Source organism: Corapipo altera, unplaced genomic scaffold (genome assembly GCF_003945725.1).
Source record: "Corapipo altera isolate COAL_440 unplaced genomic scaffold, ASM394572v1 295, whole genome shotgun sequence".
NCBI lineage: Eukaryota > Metazoa > Chordata > Aves > Passeriformes > Pipridae > Corapipo > Corapipo altera.
The window spans coordinates 2089037-2105193 of NW_020884936.1; the positions used below are offsets into that span (position 1 = coordinate 2089037).

The 16157-nt window shown below is 48.7% G+C and overlaps 1 protein-coding gene across 2 annotated transcripts in view; it reads left to right on the top strand.

Moving 5' to 3' along the window:
- The window catches only part of PTPRA (protein tyrosine phosphatase, receptor type A), a 117539-nt gene that overhangs the window by 43924 nt on the left and 57458 nt on the right, over window positions 1-16157 (top strand). Inside the window, exon 3 of one of the 2 annotated variants that reach the window (XM_027660487.1) lies at window positions 15214-15285. The exons of the other annotated variant lie outside the window; for it this stretch is intronic. Coding sequence (XP_027516288.1) covers window positions 15274-15285 — 12 coding nt within the window. The 5' untranslated portion in view covers window positions 15214-15273. The remainder of the gene's footprint in view (window positions 1-15213; window positions 15286-16157) is intronic. 2 annotated transcript variants of the gene reach the window in all.

Genomic DNA, 16157 nt, shown 5'->3' on the forward strand with positions numbered 1-16157 from the left:
CACTGCTTGCACAGGCAGTTGTCAGTCCTGGAGCAGTGATGGTGGGTTGGTTTTGAGATGTAAAACAAAAGCTTTTGTGCACCCTGGTCGGTGTGTGCTGCTTTCTGCTGTTGGGAGGGAAGCACCAGCCTTGTTCTCAGGCCATTCCTGCCCTGGCCTTCCTGCGAGTCCATTGAACTGGCTCCTGTCAATCAACGGTGCTTTCAGAGCAAAGCCGTGGGATAAAGCTCCAAAATCTCTCTGTGTCAGCCCTGGAGTGGTGACTGCACAGCCTGGTTTGTGGGTGTGCAGAGCTGCCCATGTGCAGTCAGTGTTGCACAGTCATTTGTGCCTGTCAGAGGAGTTGGACTCGATGATCCTTGTGGGTCCCTTCCAGCTCAGGATATTTTGTGATTCTCTGATCTGCAGCAGAGCTCAGGTTATTTTCCTTATGAAAATAATCTGAATTTGGGAGCTTCTGGGTCCTGTTCACACTTTCCAGACTAAGTCTAATAGCACCAGTTTTAAACTGTGGTCTTGCTCAGTGGAGAAGGGACACGATGTTGTGTCATCCCCTGCAAAAGTAATAACTGGGAGCTCCTGTGTGTAGTGTCTGCAGAGAGGATGTGGCATTTCAGTACCTAAAGGGGCTTATAAAAAAGAGGAGGAGTGACTTTTAAAACAGGCAGATTGTGATAGGACAAGGGAGGATGGTTTTAAACTAAAAGAGGAGAGATTTAGGTTAAATATTAGAAGGAAATTCTTCACTGTGAGGGTGGTGAGGTCCTAGCACAGGTTTCCCAAAGAAGCTGTGGCTGCCCCATGCCTGGAAGTGTTCAAGGCCATGCTGGACAGGGCTTGGAGCAACCTGGTCTAGTGGAAGGTGTCCCTGTCCATGGCAGAGTTGGAACAGGGTGGTCTTTAAGGTCCCTCCCAACCCAAACCATTCCATGATTCTATAATGCCTTTGCTGCAGGGAGATCTCCCCTCTGGTGCTGACCTGCCTGTCACAGGCAAAGCAAAACACATTCAGGTTTTTTATTTCATCCTGGCAGCATATTTTAAGATAAGGTTGGCAGAGCAGTGGGCTTGAGAACAGAAAAAGTGTGGAAGCAGTGGTGAATATTGGAAGTGTTAGAGCAGCATGGGAAATGCAAGGATATAGAAATAATAAGAGTTGGCTTTTTGGCAGCAGTGCATTTCAGAGAAGGCTCAGTGAACTGAGAACACCTGTATGAAAATCAGGCATTTGGAAGAAGCCTCGAAGGTGAACTGACCTCCTGGTAATGGGCTTGGTGGACACAAACCACATGGACAACTCCCCATCTCCAAGTTGACTCCTCAGCTAAGGCTGCCCTCCCAGCCCAAAAGTGCTGCCTGGGAGAGGAGAGGAAAGTACCCAGTAAGCAAATCCTCGGTCGGGTCATTTGGACCACAAAAACTACTTGATCTTAGTGTTTTTCTCAGATATTTGCTCATATTTTTGTCATTTTTTTCTTTTTTTGTTTGCCGTGCTTGAGCAAACTCCTCATACTTTCACCTCAGCAGGTGCTGCCACTGTCAGTAGCTCTCAAGGCAGCTTTGCCACCAGGACCAGCTTGTCCTCTTCTCTGTTGCCAGAGAAATCCTCAGCCCTTCCAGAGCAGTGACCTCCAGTTTATACCTACATACTTGGAATTCTCCCTCAAGCCCCGTTGTGCAATGGGGAGCGTGATTCCACAAGTGTTTTATAAAAGCCAAAGAGGATTTCGGGTGCTGTGTTGGAGAATCAAAGCCCTATTTGAGGGAACCTGTGGTCTGACTATCCAGTTGGACAAGCTCAGCTTTCCCTGCAATTTAAATAGGCTCTGCCAGAAATTTAAAACGTGCCAGGCTCCATAACTACCTTTTAACTCCTTAGGAACATGCAGGGTTTCCAAGCCACCATCACTCTCCTGTTTTAATGGAAAACAGCTCTGAATGTGTGTGTCCATCACCCACTTACTCCCCTGGGAAGGTTTTATGGCTGCAGTGTGTCATTTGGGATAATCCAGGACATTTCTGCACAGCTCAAAAAGGTTCTTTCCTCCCCACCTGCCTTCTCAGAGCTTCCCCATCCTACCTGGAAGTGGGGATCCCCCTCTGAGCACAGTTTTTACTTTTATTCAGCCCAGAAGTTCCTCTGCATCTTTGAGGTCGACTGTTTGATATCCATAACGTCTTGGCACTTAAATTCTGTTTTCTTGTTCTCGGTTTATGGCACTTTCCTAACTAAATTCAACCAGAATAAAAAGCATCTAGGGAGAGAAAATCCAGTTTATTGTGAATATCAACAGCATTGGAGAAACAGCTGTTCAGAGCAGGGAAAAACTCGCTGAAAATCATTACCTCCTTTATTAGAGGGAAAATAAGAGCTTCAGGTGTCAGAGACAGAGAAGGGATTGTCTCAAATTTGGTTTGTTGTGGTATTGAGGGAATGTGAGTGCTCTTAGTCCCAGCTGGAGCTGCGGCAAAACCTGTCCCCTGGAAATACTGGAAGCTTTGCTGTTGATTTACTTGGCTGCAGAGCCCAACCCCATGTGCTTGCAGCTTATCGTTTCACCATCCGTAAAAGTTTCTGCAGCAAAACCCCCCTTTGAACAGGGAAGGTTTGGGATACTTAAGGAAACCAGGCATAAATTAGGGTAAAACCATTTGGGTTTGTTCGTGCTGCAGGGCAATAGTGGGAATAGAAAAAGAAAATTAATCTCCCTTTTCCCAGGAGATTGTCTTACCTGGAGCGTGTACCTTCCCTAAGAGGTGGCAGATGGATTTCTTTGTTTTTCCTCAGGCTTGTGAAGCGTCCAGGATTTTCGGAGGAGCAGCTGTGTGTCTCAAAAGTTAGATTTAGATGTTTTGCTGTAGCCTGACATATTCCAGCTGCTGCTCCTGGTAGACTGGACCCAGGATCTTCTGACAGGATCTTCTGACACCGTCCTGGACCCTACAACAGCCAGGATAAGTTTCAGTGCTCAAGGGTCTCCGTTAGACGTGGTGATGAGACTGTGCCTTGGCTACCCTCAGGCTTAGAGGAAAAGCCAGGCTCTTGCTCTTATTCCAGAGCCTCCTGCTGCTGAGCCTGGAAGATCATTGACCTGTTGGAACAAGTCCAGAGCAGGTCACTAAGTTGATCACAGAGCTGGAGCACCTCTGTTGTGGAGGCAAGGCTGGGAGAGCTGGGGGGGTTCACCTGGAGAAGTGAAGGCTTCAAGGGAGACCTGAGAGCCCCTTCCAGTGCCTAAAGGAAGTCCAGGAGAGCTGGAGAGGGACTTGGGATGAGGGCATGGAGGGACAGGACAAGGGGAAATATTTTAAACTGAAATTGGGTTGATTAAGATAGGATTTACTGTGAGGGTGGGGAGGCCCTGGCCCATGTTGCCCAGAGAAGCTGTGGATGCCCCTGGATCCCTGGAAGTGTCCAAGGCCAGGTTGGACAGGGTTTGGAGCAACCTGTTCTAGTGGAAGGTGTCCCTGCCCATGGCAGGGGGTGGAACTGGATGTTCTTTAAGGTCCCTTCCAACCCAAACAATTCTGTGATTCTATGATTTTACAATTTTATATCGTTGGAGTTCTGAGTACTTGGCACCTTCACTGCTAATTTATTTTTTTAAAGCTTAGGTAATTAATCGCATCAAACGAATCCTGGTAGCTGAGGTAGGAACAGGACATCTGTGTGGGGAGGCAGTTCTGGTTGGACACTCACTTTCACTTGGGGGAAGGACTTGAGTGAATTCAAACTGAAAATGTGCAGGTTTAAGTGAAAGAAACCTAAACCACTTAAAGCAGCATTTTGTATTTTAAACAAAGAATACGGAGGCATGGAGAGGACTTCCAGAGAAACAAACAATTTACTTTGCTGCTGGAGCAGGGTCTTTACTAGTGAAACAAAACAGAAACCCCTGAAGGGAACCGAGTCCTCTTCGTTTGTGTGAAGACCACGGGAGATCACCGTGATGGATTAAAGCAAAGCTCCACAGCTGCACAGAACATCTGGCACCACAGCTCTGTCAAAGATTTTTCCATCCGTGAGGAGGTCTCATCCATGACTTCTGGCTCCACTTTCCATCTCCAGTATGTCCAGAGGTTACAGAATTCCCATGGCAGGACTCCTCACACAGAGTTGGAAGGATCCTGCTACCGGCATGGTGAGTCCCACAGGTTTAGTCCTGATGTCCACTGGATCCCTCCAACAGAGGCACGAAAAACTCTGGCAGGAATCAAATCAAGTCCTGGATCTTTCTCTCTTCGAGGGAATTTTGGGCGGAATGGACCAGAAATCTGCTCTGTGGCCCCTTTGTATTGTAATAACACCCTTAATGCTTTCAGGTCTGAGGCACGTAAGGGTTTGTGCCACAGTTCTCCTGATCCTCGGGTCTGCTGAGTCCCCAAGGACTTCAGTGGTGTTTGGGTGACAGGGGGGTTGTCAAAACTCTGAATTTAATCCAGCCCAAAAGCTACAACAGGGCCAACATTATTGTTTGGTGCAAAGTGCTGAGCAATCCACAACAGAGCACAGCCTGGTTCTGCAGCATCCAAAGGGTCAGTCCCTTCCCCTTTTGGAATTCCTTCAGGACAACCCCTGTTGTGTGGGAGGGGTATTGTGTTAAGCCATTTATAAATAAATATAAGCAAAGGAACTGCTGGTTATTTCTTATTCTATTTAAGAACTTGTGTCTGGAGCACAAGTCTGATGAGGAGAGGCCGAGGGAGCTGGGGGGGCTCAACCTGGAGAAAAGGAGGCTCAGGGGGACCTTCTGGCTCTGCAACTCCCTGACAGGAGGGGGGAGCTGGTGGGGGGTCAGGCTCTGCTCCCAGGACAGGATAAGAGGAAATGGCCTCAAGTTGTTCCAGGGGAGATTTAGATTGGATATGAGGGAAAATTTCTTCATGGAAAGGGCTGTCCAGCCCTGGCTCAACTGCCCAGGGCAGTGTTGGAGTCCCCGTCCCTGGAGGGATTTAAAATCCCTGTGGATGTGGCACTTGGGGACATGGGTTAGTGGTGGCCTTGGCAGTGCTGGGTTAAGGGTCAGATTCAATAGTCTTAGAGGCCTTTTCCAACCTAAATAATTCTATGTTTCTATAAAATTGAGTGGATTTACTTGCAGACTTTACTTTGACAGTGAATTTAGAGCCTGATAGTCAAGCCTGGAGGTGAAACTCTGCCATAAATGCACTGAAGTGGTGCAGTGCCAGTGCCAGAAGTGAAACCCATTTTCCTTTGGTCTCTGCTGCTCTGGTTTAATTTCCTCCCCCTCCTCCCCCATGTTCTGCTTTTGCTTTTGTTAAAAGCCTTATTCTGCACTATTATCACCTTCTGAGGGTTTGTTTGGCGTTCAGCTGGAGCAGGATGGGGTTGAGGTGCCACAGAGGTGTGTGAGGTGTCCTGATCAGCACTGATAACAGACCTTGAGGTGCAGAGCCTGGGCCTCAGAAAGGGGCCAGCAGAAAGGGTACTGAGGAGTCCAAGTGTTAGTGACAGGCTGAAAGGAGATGTTGCTTTTTGAGCAGGAGGACCTGCTGTATTTCTGATCCCGCAGTCCCAACTACAACCATGTATTTATATCCAGAGCTCAGAAATCCATCTGTGGGAGGAATGAAGAACATCCTGTCGCTGTCCGATGCTATAACTGGCTGGAGCTTGTTCCTGGGCTTGCTTCCTGAAGGGTCACTCCATGTCCCTGTCCCTGTCTCTGTCCCAACTCCTGCATGCACAGAAATCCCAGCTGAAACCACCACTTGACTCCCTCACACACACTCTGTCATGTGGGTCTGCCTTAAAACCAGATCCTGTTTGCCTTCAGGTGGATGAATCTCTGCCCTGGGGCTTGGCAGTCTGTGGGTTGGGATTTGGTGAAATGATGGGCAGGAAAACCCAACGAAACTGAAGCCTCTCCCGGCAGGAACAGGGAGGTTTCCATCGCGGCAGTTTGCACCGGTGTGCAGAGCAGGGAGTGGCACTGTGGATGGAGTGTGGGTTAGGGGGAGCCCATATATCCCTTAGATCAGACACGGAAATTCTTGAATTCGAGATCTGGCAAAGCCAACAGCGTGATGGGGTGTGGGATTTCTTTCCCAAAACCTTTGAGGAAGCACATTTAATGGAATTCTAGGTTGGTTTGGGTCAGAAGGGACCTGAAAGATCATCTTGTTCCAACCCCCTGCCATGGGCAGGGACACCTTCTACTAGCCCAGGTTCCTCCAAGCCCTGTCCAACCTGGCCTTGGACACTTCCAGGGATGGATATAAACCAACCATGTGTCCTGCCAGCCCTGTTCATGGAGTGGGCTGGATTAACATGCCTTCCCAAAAACAAAACCAGCCCTGAGCCACCAGCAGAAATAGCACTGTGTGAGGTTCTGCCCCACCACCTGCCCTGTGGCAGCTCATGTCTCCACTGCAGTGCCAAAAGCCTGGCATCCCTTTCCTCTCCCAAGCTGCTCCCAGCAAACCTGGGCTGTGCAGAGGACGACTGGTCGTGCGAGTGGGTTTTTCTCCCCCTTTCATAACTTTGTTTATTCATTAAGGAAGTCAAAAGAGGAAGAGGAATAGAAAGGTTGCAAGTGTTTTGCTTAGAAATGAGACCTCAGTGACTGGGTTGCACGTTGCCCTGTGTACAATGCGTTGGGCAGCTCCAGATTCCCTGGTGGGAGCTCGGGAAGACCGACGTGCCCTCCCAAGGTGTTTTCAGGTAGGGTCACAGCTTGATGGTGGATCTCCTTATATCCATATGGCCCATAGTCTCCTATGGAGACAGGCTGGGAGAGCTGGGGGTGTTCACCTGGAGAAGTGAAGGCTCTGGGGAGACCTTCCAGAACCTTCCAATGCCTAAAGGGGGTCCAGGAGAGCTGGAGAGGGACTTTGGACAAGGAAAAGGGGGAGTGGCTTCTCACTGCCAGAGGGCAGGGTTAGATGGGAACTTGGGAAGGAATTGTTGGCTCTGAGGGTGGGGAGGCCCTGGCACAGGTTGCCCAGAGAAGCTGTGGCTGCCCCTGGATCCCTGGAAGTGTCCAAGGCCAGGTTGGACAGGGCTTGGAGCAACCTGGGCTAGTGGAAGGTGTCCCTGCCCATGGCAGGGGGTGGAACTGGATGATCCTTAAGGTCCCTTCCAACCCAAACCATTCTGTGTTTCTATATGCCAGTATTTGACTATCAGATCATCCCTAATGAACACCTCTTGCATACAGCTGTACATCCACTGGCTTCCCTGAATGTTGCTCTTGGGGTCAGTGGTCACCTCTGCATCCCTGGATTTCTTTTATTCCCAACACTATCATCCCTTACATTTATAAAGGATGCCTCTTTTCAAACAGCTTCGCCCTGTCTCTGTGCACGTTCCAATTTAAGAAACAGCAAGACCTAAATTTTACAAGTGGCAGGAGAAGATTGTGAGGTGCTCCTGGACACACAGCTGCTCCGGGATCGGGCACCAGCCCTGCATCCCATCCACGGGAGCAGAGCCAGACAGCAGCTCGGAAAACGCCAGGGAATGGTTCCTACGTGCGCAGGCAGACAGGGCGAGGAGAGGGAAGCAGAGAGCTCTGCCAAGGGAAATGGTCTGGTTACGCACAGCGTGTTTTCTTTAGGTGTTTGTTTCCCACCCCTCGCCGGGGATGCGGAATTGGGCTCCGAAGGTTTGAACCCGGCTGGTTTATCTCGGGGTGTGTCGTAGCTCCGGGCTCTTATCAGGTGTGTCATGGGGAGCGAAACCATTCCAACAAAAGCCTTTCACCTCCGTTTGTGCACCGGGTTCCTGCGCTGGGCCAGGGATTGGTCCTCAGTTAATGCGGCTGCAGGAAAACCGATGGGATTTTTTTGGCCTTTAATACGTTATTTTGGGGGGTGGAAATCTGTGGATTGGTACAGATGAGTGAGGTTGGAAACACCAGCGAGGCTGTGTGGAAGCACCAAAACTTAAGGTGACTGCCTATTAGAATTATCAAATCATTTAGGTTGGAAAAGACCTTTGAGATCATCGAGCCCAGCTGTAAAACGAGCCAGCGTGGTTGGAAAGCGTAGGAAAGCTTTTCCTCCTGAAAGCTGCCGGCTTGTTCAGCTGTCAGGGAAGCAGCCGGATGCTTTCCTTGCTCTCAGTTGCTCCTTTAGCTCTGACATGCTGTTTGCTGGGATGAAAGGAGAGACATCAACAGGCAAAGCAGCGAGAGGCTGCCGGTGTTTGTTGCTGTCACACCTGCGTGGTGGTGCTGCCAGCACGGCAAACAGGCAGGTACAGTAAATACACCGGGTTGGTTTTTTTTTTTTTTAGTTCTTTTTTTTTTTTTTTTTGCAAGCAAGGAGATAACGATTGGATGCTGTCCCATTTTCAGCCCAGGAATTGTTTGCCAGACTTGAATTACAGGAATTGCTGTAGCGAGGCAGAGCAGCTCCGTGTGCCACGAACTGGGAGCTGGCAGGGGCCGGGGTGGCCCCGCGTTGTGCTCCCGTCAGAGACGATTAAAGGAGCTGCTTGTGATGGAAACAAAAACCAAATTGGGCTGATGCTTTAAGGGGAAATAAAACAGGGAAGAATAACGTTATTGAGCTTGTTTATTAAATCTTGCTGTGCTCCCTTCAGAGCGGCAGAAACTGTTGGAACTGGCTGGTGCAGCCAGCTCGTGCTTTGTGTTTTCCTTTTTTTGAGCTGATTTGGTGTGTGGAGAGTCTTTGGACAAAACCTTTTCATATCCCTCTGGCTTAGTTGCAACCCAAAACTGATCTGCTGGTGACAGGCTTAAACTAATTATCACCAAATGGTGCAAGAGAAGAGGTTTTAAAGCTGTTGCTGTGATAAGATATTGGGTGTTCGGAAGGGCCTGGGAATTACTGGGTGTTAAGGTGCTGACTCTGGCCCGTGCCAGAACCCATATTCCTTCTTAGGGAGAGAGAGATGAGTTTGCTTTCACTGCTAAACTGCTTAGAGGGGTTCTGCTTAAAGATGGGGGAGGAGAGCCCCCACCCAGGCACTCATGCTCAAGGGGAGCTGCAGAAGAACAGAAAGAAGCTGTCTGTGGGTTTTTTCCTTCATGCCTTGCTAATGGTCCTGCAGCTGGAGCAGCTCAGTTTATTCCCCCAATTCCTGTGTGACTCTGCACTTTCAGTATTTTCATCCTTTAACCTCTGTTGAAGTTCATCTAGTTTCAACCCCCCTGCCACGGGCAGGGACACCTTCCACTGTCCCAGATTGCTCCAAACCTCATCTAACCTGGCCTTGGACACTTCCAGGGATGGGGCAGCCACAGCTTCTCTTGGCAGCCTGTGCTGGGTTGCCTTACACTGCAGCCAGGCAGCTCTGAGTGCTGCTGTAAATCCACCTCTTGAGATTTATAAGGTCAAAGCAGCAAAGAAATGTAGAAGTGCAGGAATGCTGATGTCAAAGGCATTAAAAACCCTTCACCTGGGCATCTGTTCCTGGGCTAGTTCAGTATTTTGCACCCTTATTCTCTGAAAATTGATTATTTTTTTGGTGCTATGCAGAGCGTATTGTGTTTGCTCTCACCTGTGGCTCAGTGAGTGTTACCAGATGGTTTACTCAAAGTTGATTTTTTTTTTAACACTTGTGGTAGTAGTTTAGTGCTGGCTGCTCTTCTGCTGTGTGTTTTTTAGCCAGGCAAAGTGCCAGCAAGTCTGTCAGAGGAAAAACTCCTGGCTGGATCCTGGAGATTAAACCGAGCTCGAATTCCCTCTGAAGGGAGAGAGCTCAAGTCCCGCAGGGGGGATTTTTCATCATAATGGTCCCATTTGGCAAGTAAATTAGTGACCAGTTTGGGAAGGAAAATTGAATGACTTTGGGAGCATCCCCTGGTGCCCATAAGGTGGAGGGAGATGTGATGCAGCCCCAGCCCCCCTGGAGTTGCAGCTGAACATCACCAGGAGCAGCACAACCGTCCTCTCCACAGGGACATCGACCCCGGCCCTGGAGGCACTGGGGGCTCAGGCTGAAGGATAACTCTGGAATAGCTAAAAAAATCCATGTTTTGGTAAGGTCTTGATAAAAACCCTTGATAATTTCCTGCTCCAGGTAGGAAATTGGACCTATCACACATGGACCTATCCATGTATGGCTGTTTAACTGAGTCTCTGATGTGATTCTTGGGGCTGTCCCGTGCAGGGCCAGGAGTTGGACTCGATGATCCTTGTGGGTCCCTTCCAGCTCAGGAGATTCTGTGATTCCAAAAGGAGAAGCTGTCACTCAGCAGTTTATTTGTTCCTCTGTTATCCTTGCTCATTCAATGGGAAAGATTTAGGGTGTTTTTTTTCTTTTAGGACAGGGATCATCAGGGATCCTCTCTGATATATCCCTGATCCCAGCGAGCATCCCAACCTCTACTGCAGTTCAGGTGGGACTGGAAGGGGTACAGTGCAGTGGTTCTGGGTTTTGTGAGGTGATTGTTTCTTCATATAAGTGAGGGATTTGAGGGATTTGATAAGTGCAGGGATTTGAGTCTCCTGCTCTTTATTTGTTTCACATCCACCCTGGGGGGTTTATTTTTCAAGCAGCCTCTCTTTGCACCCATCGACCTGTTTCATGCATCAGGGATGTGATATTTAGGAAATAGTTATTTTTGGAAGGTGGCATTGTACCTTAGAACAGAAACCAGCATTTCAGAGGAAGCAGATCACACCAGGTCTCTTTGGCCCTTCTTTTTAATTATTTAGGCTTATTTTGGGTTCCTGTGGGGCCGTACCTGCCACAGCAGGATCCCAACAGAGCTCCAGCCTTTCCAGAGGCAGCATCTCCCTCTCAGTGCTGTCCCAGAGGATTGTGGCAGATTGCAAACACACTCAGCACAATCATACCACCCCAATTAGCATAATGATGCTGCCTAATTTATGCACAAATTGCCCTAATTTATGTGTGTCGATACATGTGATTAAGCCAAGCACAGGTGGAACAGGGCTTGGTCTCACCCAACCAAGGAAACACAAAGCTGTGTCCACCCAAAAATGTGTGAAAGGTCCGAAATTTCTTCTCCCTGTTCCTAAAATACAGAGCTTTGTGTTGTTTTGCTCTGGCAGCTCCAAGGGGTGCAGGGCAGGACTAAACTCGTGGCAGGAGGTAAGAGAATAAAGGATTCCTGGGCTGAGATTTGCATGGATTAAAGGCAGCTTTAATTTGCCTTGATACACTTGGCTTTCAGGTGGATTAACAGGCGGTGGGATTTGGGGCTGTCTAGCCAACTAATACCTGTGTTACTTTGGTTTTGATTATTTTAGTAAGAGATGGAGGAGTTCTGGAACTGCAGGCCACCTTTGCCAGCCGCTGATGTTGAACATTTTTGTGTGTAAGGTTTTATACCATTAATGTTCCCGATTAACAAAACTGCTGCCGTCGTCTGAATTCCCAAAGCACTGTCTCAGCAGGGTTTCTTCCAAAAGAGACCTCTTAGGCTGTGACCTTGTTTTTATAAAAGAAACGGTGTTGCACTATAAAATTGTTCCAGAGAATCAGAGAATCACAGAATGGTTTAGGTTGGAAGGGACCTTAAAAGGTCATAAAGTTCCAACGCCCTGCAGTGGGCAGGGACACCTTCCACTAGACCAGGTTGCTCCAAGCCCTGTCCAACCTGGCCTTAAACACAATAAGGTTGATCCAGCATCATAAGAATCAAAGAATTGTTTTAAGTGGGATCATCAAGTCCAGCTGTTCCCCCAGCACTGCCAAGGCCTCCACTAACCCATGTCCCCAAGTGCCACATCCATTAACATTGTTTTCATCCTAAATCCAAAACACTGTACCAGCTACTGGGAAGAAAATTAACTCTGGTCCAGCCAAAACCAGGACTACCTGGTCACAGCACCAAGACTACCTGAGTTCAAGACTTGTTTGGACAACTCTCTGAGGCACATGATGTGATTCCTGAGGAGTCCTGTGCAGGGCCAGGAGTTGGGCTGGATGACCCTTCCAACTCAGCATATTCTGTAGGTTCTGTGATTCCAACTGTACTGGAAGATACTTGGCACTGAGTCCAGTGGTCTCTTTCATAGCTGAAGCTCTTTCTGAAGCAACTTTCTGTAACAGTATTGTCCAGAAATACCTGGGTGTTGGGTTTCCCAGTGATGCTGGGCTTGGAAAACTGAGTTTTGGCTGTAGGAAATGGAAGCTCCTTCCTGTATCCAGCGTGCCTTCCTTACCTTTGGTGTGCTGTGGCAGCGCGTGTGCTCACCAGGTTGAATCACTTTCATCCCAAAATACACAATGAAGAATTAATAATAACAAATTATTACAGTATTCCTGAGGCAGGTGGGTTGCAGGGACGGATTGCCACAGTTAAGGACTGCACCAGATCCTCAGGATGCCGTGTTTTGGGAAGATTATCTGGCACACCGGGGCACAGTGGGGTTGGGGCGAGGCAGATGAGGGGAAAGGTTTGTGTGGGGCCAGGGCTGAACGAGCCCAGTGTGGGACACGCCGCCTCCCCTCAGCTCTGGGCTGCGTCTGCTCTTCGGTGTTTCCTCTCATGACTAATTTCTGAGAACAGATGTGGATGTAAGATACTCTTGTAGGGATGTTGTTCGACGGGAGATGTTTCTGCTCCGACATCCCCGAGTGCCCGCCTGCGCCGCGCTCCTCACCTGTCACAGGCAGTGAGGGCTGTGAGTCACGCCGAGTCACGCATCACCAACCCCCCTCCTCTCCTGCTGCTGATCTGTTTGTACAGCCATCTGAACACACAGCCTGCTCTGCACCCCGTTCAGACGTGTGCCGCTGACATTTACGAGCTCTCTTTGTTTTCATTCTGCCTTTGCATTTGCTGGGTTTTGTTGTACTCCCAGTGTACAGTTTTTCTTTCGGTGGGATGTTGTCCTTGTCTTGCGAGGAGCCGCGAGCGTGCGCTGCTTGTGTCTTGCTCCAAGCTCTGGAAAAGCTCGGCTTCGTTGCTGATTCCCTTTGAACTCTCAGATGATGCTGGTGAAAGCAGGGAAGCTGGAGAAGAGGAGGCTTTGGGGAGACCTTCCATCCCTTTCCAGTGCATAAAGGGACTCCAAGAGAGCTGGAGAGGGATTTTGGACAAGGGATGGAGGGACAGGACAAGAGGGAATGGCTTCCCACTACCAGAGAGCAGGGTCAGAGGGATACTGGGGAGAAATTCTTGGCTGTGAGAGTGGTGAGGCCCTGGCACAGGTTGCCCAGAGAAGCTGTGGTTGCCCCATCCTTGGAAGTGTCCAAGGCCAGGTTGGATGGGGCTTGGAGCAACCTGGGCTAGTGGAAGTTGTCCCTGCCCATGGCAGGGGCTTGGAATGAGACGGTCTTTAAGGTCCCTTCCAACCCAAACCATTCTGGGATTCCAGGATTCTGTGAAGGGGAGCCCTTCCTTCCGTCACGACTTCCTGAAGCTGGAGGTGAATGCAAACTCTTCCAGCTTCTCCTGACTTGCCACCATCCAAGGCTGCATTCGGAATCCATCAGGTTTGTGAATGAAGGAATAAATTGACCATGAAAGTATTATCAGCACAGTTATTTATACTAACTTCCCGATTTGGTGCCTTAGAATTTACCCCTTTGTTCAAGTGCATGGAGCTAACCAAGGGATGGAAGGGCCTCTCCCCCATGGCACAGGGAGGAGAGGACACACAACCCTCAGAACCCTCTGCCCCAGGACAGCAGCATTCCTGGGAGGTGTTGGAAAATGCTGGATCATAAGGAAGAAAATGCAGCTGGTAGAGAGAGCCCAGCGAGTTCGGAACATCTGGGGGTTGTTTGCCAGAGACAAGAGAAAGCAGATGGCTCAGCTGTTCTCCAGTTCCCTTAAAACAGAAATATCGGGAAAGTAACCCAGCTTTCCTCCTCCCTGCCAGATCCAATGTCTTTTAATCCGCTCTCTCTCTCAACTTCTCTTACAATGGGAGTTGCTGGTGGTCTGCTGGGGTTAAGCAGTGATTCTGGCAGACTTCAGAGCAGACATGATCTCCAGGTCTCGTTGCTTTGAAGCCCCTGGTTCTGTTACACTCAGCTAAATCAGATTCCTTCTTCTCCGTGGAGGTAGAAAATCAGCCCTGTGAGCCCATCTGATTGAAGTGCTGAGGCTTGTCTAATTGAACAAGTGCTCAAGTCAACACTTGAGCAGGATGAAAAACAACAAGGAGATCACCCAGGGATTATGTCTGAGCTCCACAGCTCCTGGCACTGCAGGAGCAGATGGCTGGGTCACATCCTGCCCAAGGCTGGGCAGAAGAGATGTCGATAGGAAAAAAAAAAAATTAATTTGGTGAAATATATTCAACTCGAAATCCAGAAGTGCCTCAGGTCTCTAATTTTGTGCTTTACAGCAGCAGCCCAGAAGATGGGATTAGCTGGGGGTTGGCTCTGCAGATTCCTGTGAGGAGCCCGCTGCTGCCTCAAAGCTGGTGTGGGTAAAAAATGTTTTGGGGTGGGGAACAGAGGCGCAGGGAGTGGGAATGACTTGGCTGGTGGTGTAAAAATGGGGGAAAACCAGGAACAGTCTGGGCATTGTGAGTGAGCCGTGAGCCCCTGCAGTGCTGCTGCACTGATGGAACCAGGAGAGCTGGTGGAGAGGGAGGTGTTTTGTGCAGGTCTGAGAACATCCCAAACATCCCTGCAGGTCCCCTGAGCTGCAGGGACAAGCTTCAGCCTCTTCCCTTTAGGATCACACTTGATCCTACAGATAAAGTCTGTATCCAGGGAGCTTTGGGCTTCAAGAAGTCACTGGTGACTGTCTCATGGGTAGGTGGCCATCAGAAGTCCTGGATACCACCAGGCAGCTTTCTGTCCCCTTCCCTTGGGGTGGGAATAAATAAACAGACACAGAACTGCTTTTCCAAATACCCAAACTTCTCGTGTCTGGGGAAATGCACCCTCATGGGAGCCCAAGGTGATTGTGGTGCCTTCACTATGATAGAAATTACCTATTTCCTCCAGCTGTGGACCCTCTAAAACTTTACATTCCTTACCCCAAGCAGCAGTGCACATATCAGGATGATCTGGGAACATCAGAGTCTCCTCATCCATAACTGCTGCTGCCCTGGAATTCCCTCCTGCCACCTCTGCCCAAAAGCACTTTTAACCTTGGAAACTCGCGATTTTGCTTTCTGTATTTAAAAGTTATTTTCATTTTTTCATGCAAAGCTGCATTTTGCATTTGGTAAAATGAAGCGGAATCACCCTTCTGGCAGCAGTAAAAATGCTTCTTTTTCCAAGATGATGCTGAATTTTAACTCTTTGGTTTGAAAAGCTTTGTTTGTTCGTCTGTTTGTTTTCAGGGGGCACCACTGGAAGAACCTTTATGGGCTCCTGATGACATGCAGGTGGACGATTGACTTATGATATTTAAGGTAGGAAGAAGTGCTGTTAATTTTGGCATCTTCTCATTTGTCCTGTCCTTGAAATAAAATCGCGCTGGCCGGTGGCCCAACGGTCATCGCTCTATTTTAGGGTTCAGTACACAACCATGGCACTGTGGCCACGCATTAACTTGTGCTGAAGTGTCCCTTTAAACACAGAGGGAAGGGAAATCTTATTTAAGAACTACCTGGGAATGTAACTAAGTGGAAAAAATCTGACTTCCTCCCCCAAAGATAATAAGGTCTCTGTTGGTGCGGACTTGGAAGGGACATGACTCTTACTTGAGAGCACTCAGCACAGGGATTTTTTTGTTCTGCTGAAACCCAGTGGTTGAGTTGGAATTCAGGTTCTAACTTGCCATCTCAATTAAAAAAAAAAAAAAAACAAACTAAAAATATATTTTATTCGTTTATTTTCATCATCTTGAGCTTCTGTGGAAAGCTAGTCCATCTCCAAATGTGGCAAGAGAGCGCTCGATGCTTGACTGATGAAACAGAGGAAAATCCCCGTTGTTAAAAGCACTAAACAATTGGGCAAACTTGGAAAAGGAAATACAAATGTGTGCAAAGTAAAATGGATTCATAAGTAGTTTTTATGCTGCTTTAATATCTGGATTCTTGCCTTGCTGGGTCATTTTTGCCATGGTTGTTGTGTTCGGAGGCGTCATCCGGGTGATGTGGTGGTCACTGCTGGTCTCTGCCTCCTCTTGCAGTAGTAAAGAGGGTCTTGACCTCTTTAGGGGTCACCACAGAGACTCCCAAATGTGACAGAGGTTTTGCTTCCTCTCACAATTGGGGTTTTCGTTTCTGATTAATGGATGCAATTAATGGCTGGTTGATGTTTGGTGTCGGCGGAGAGTTGT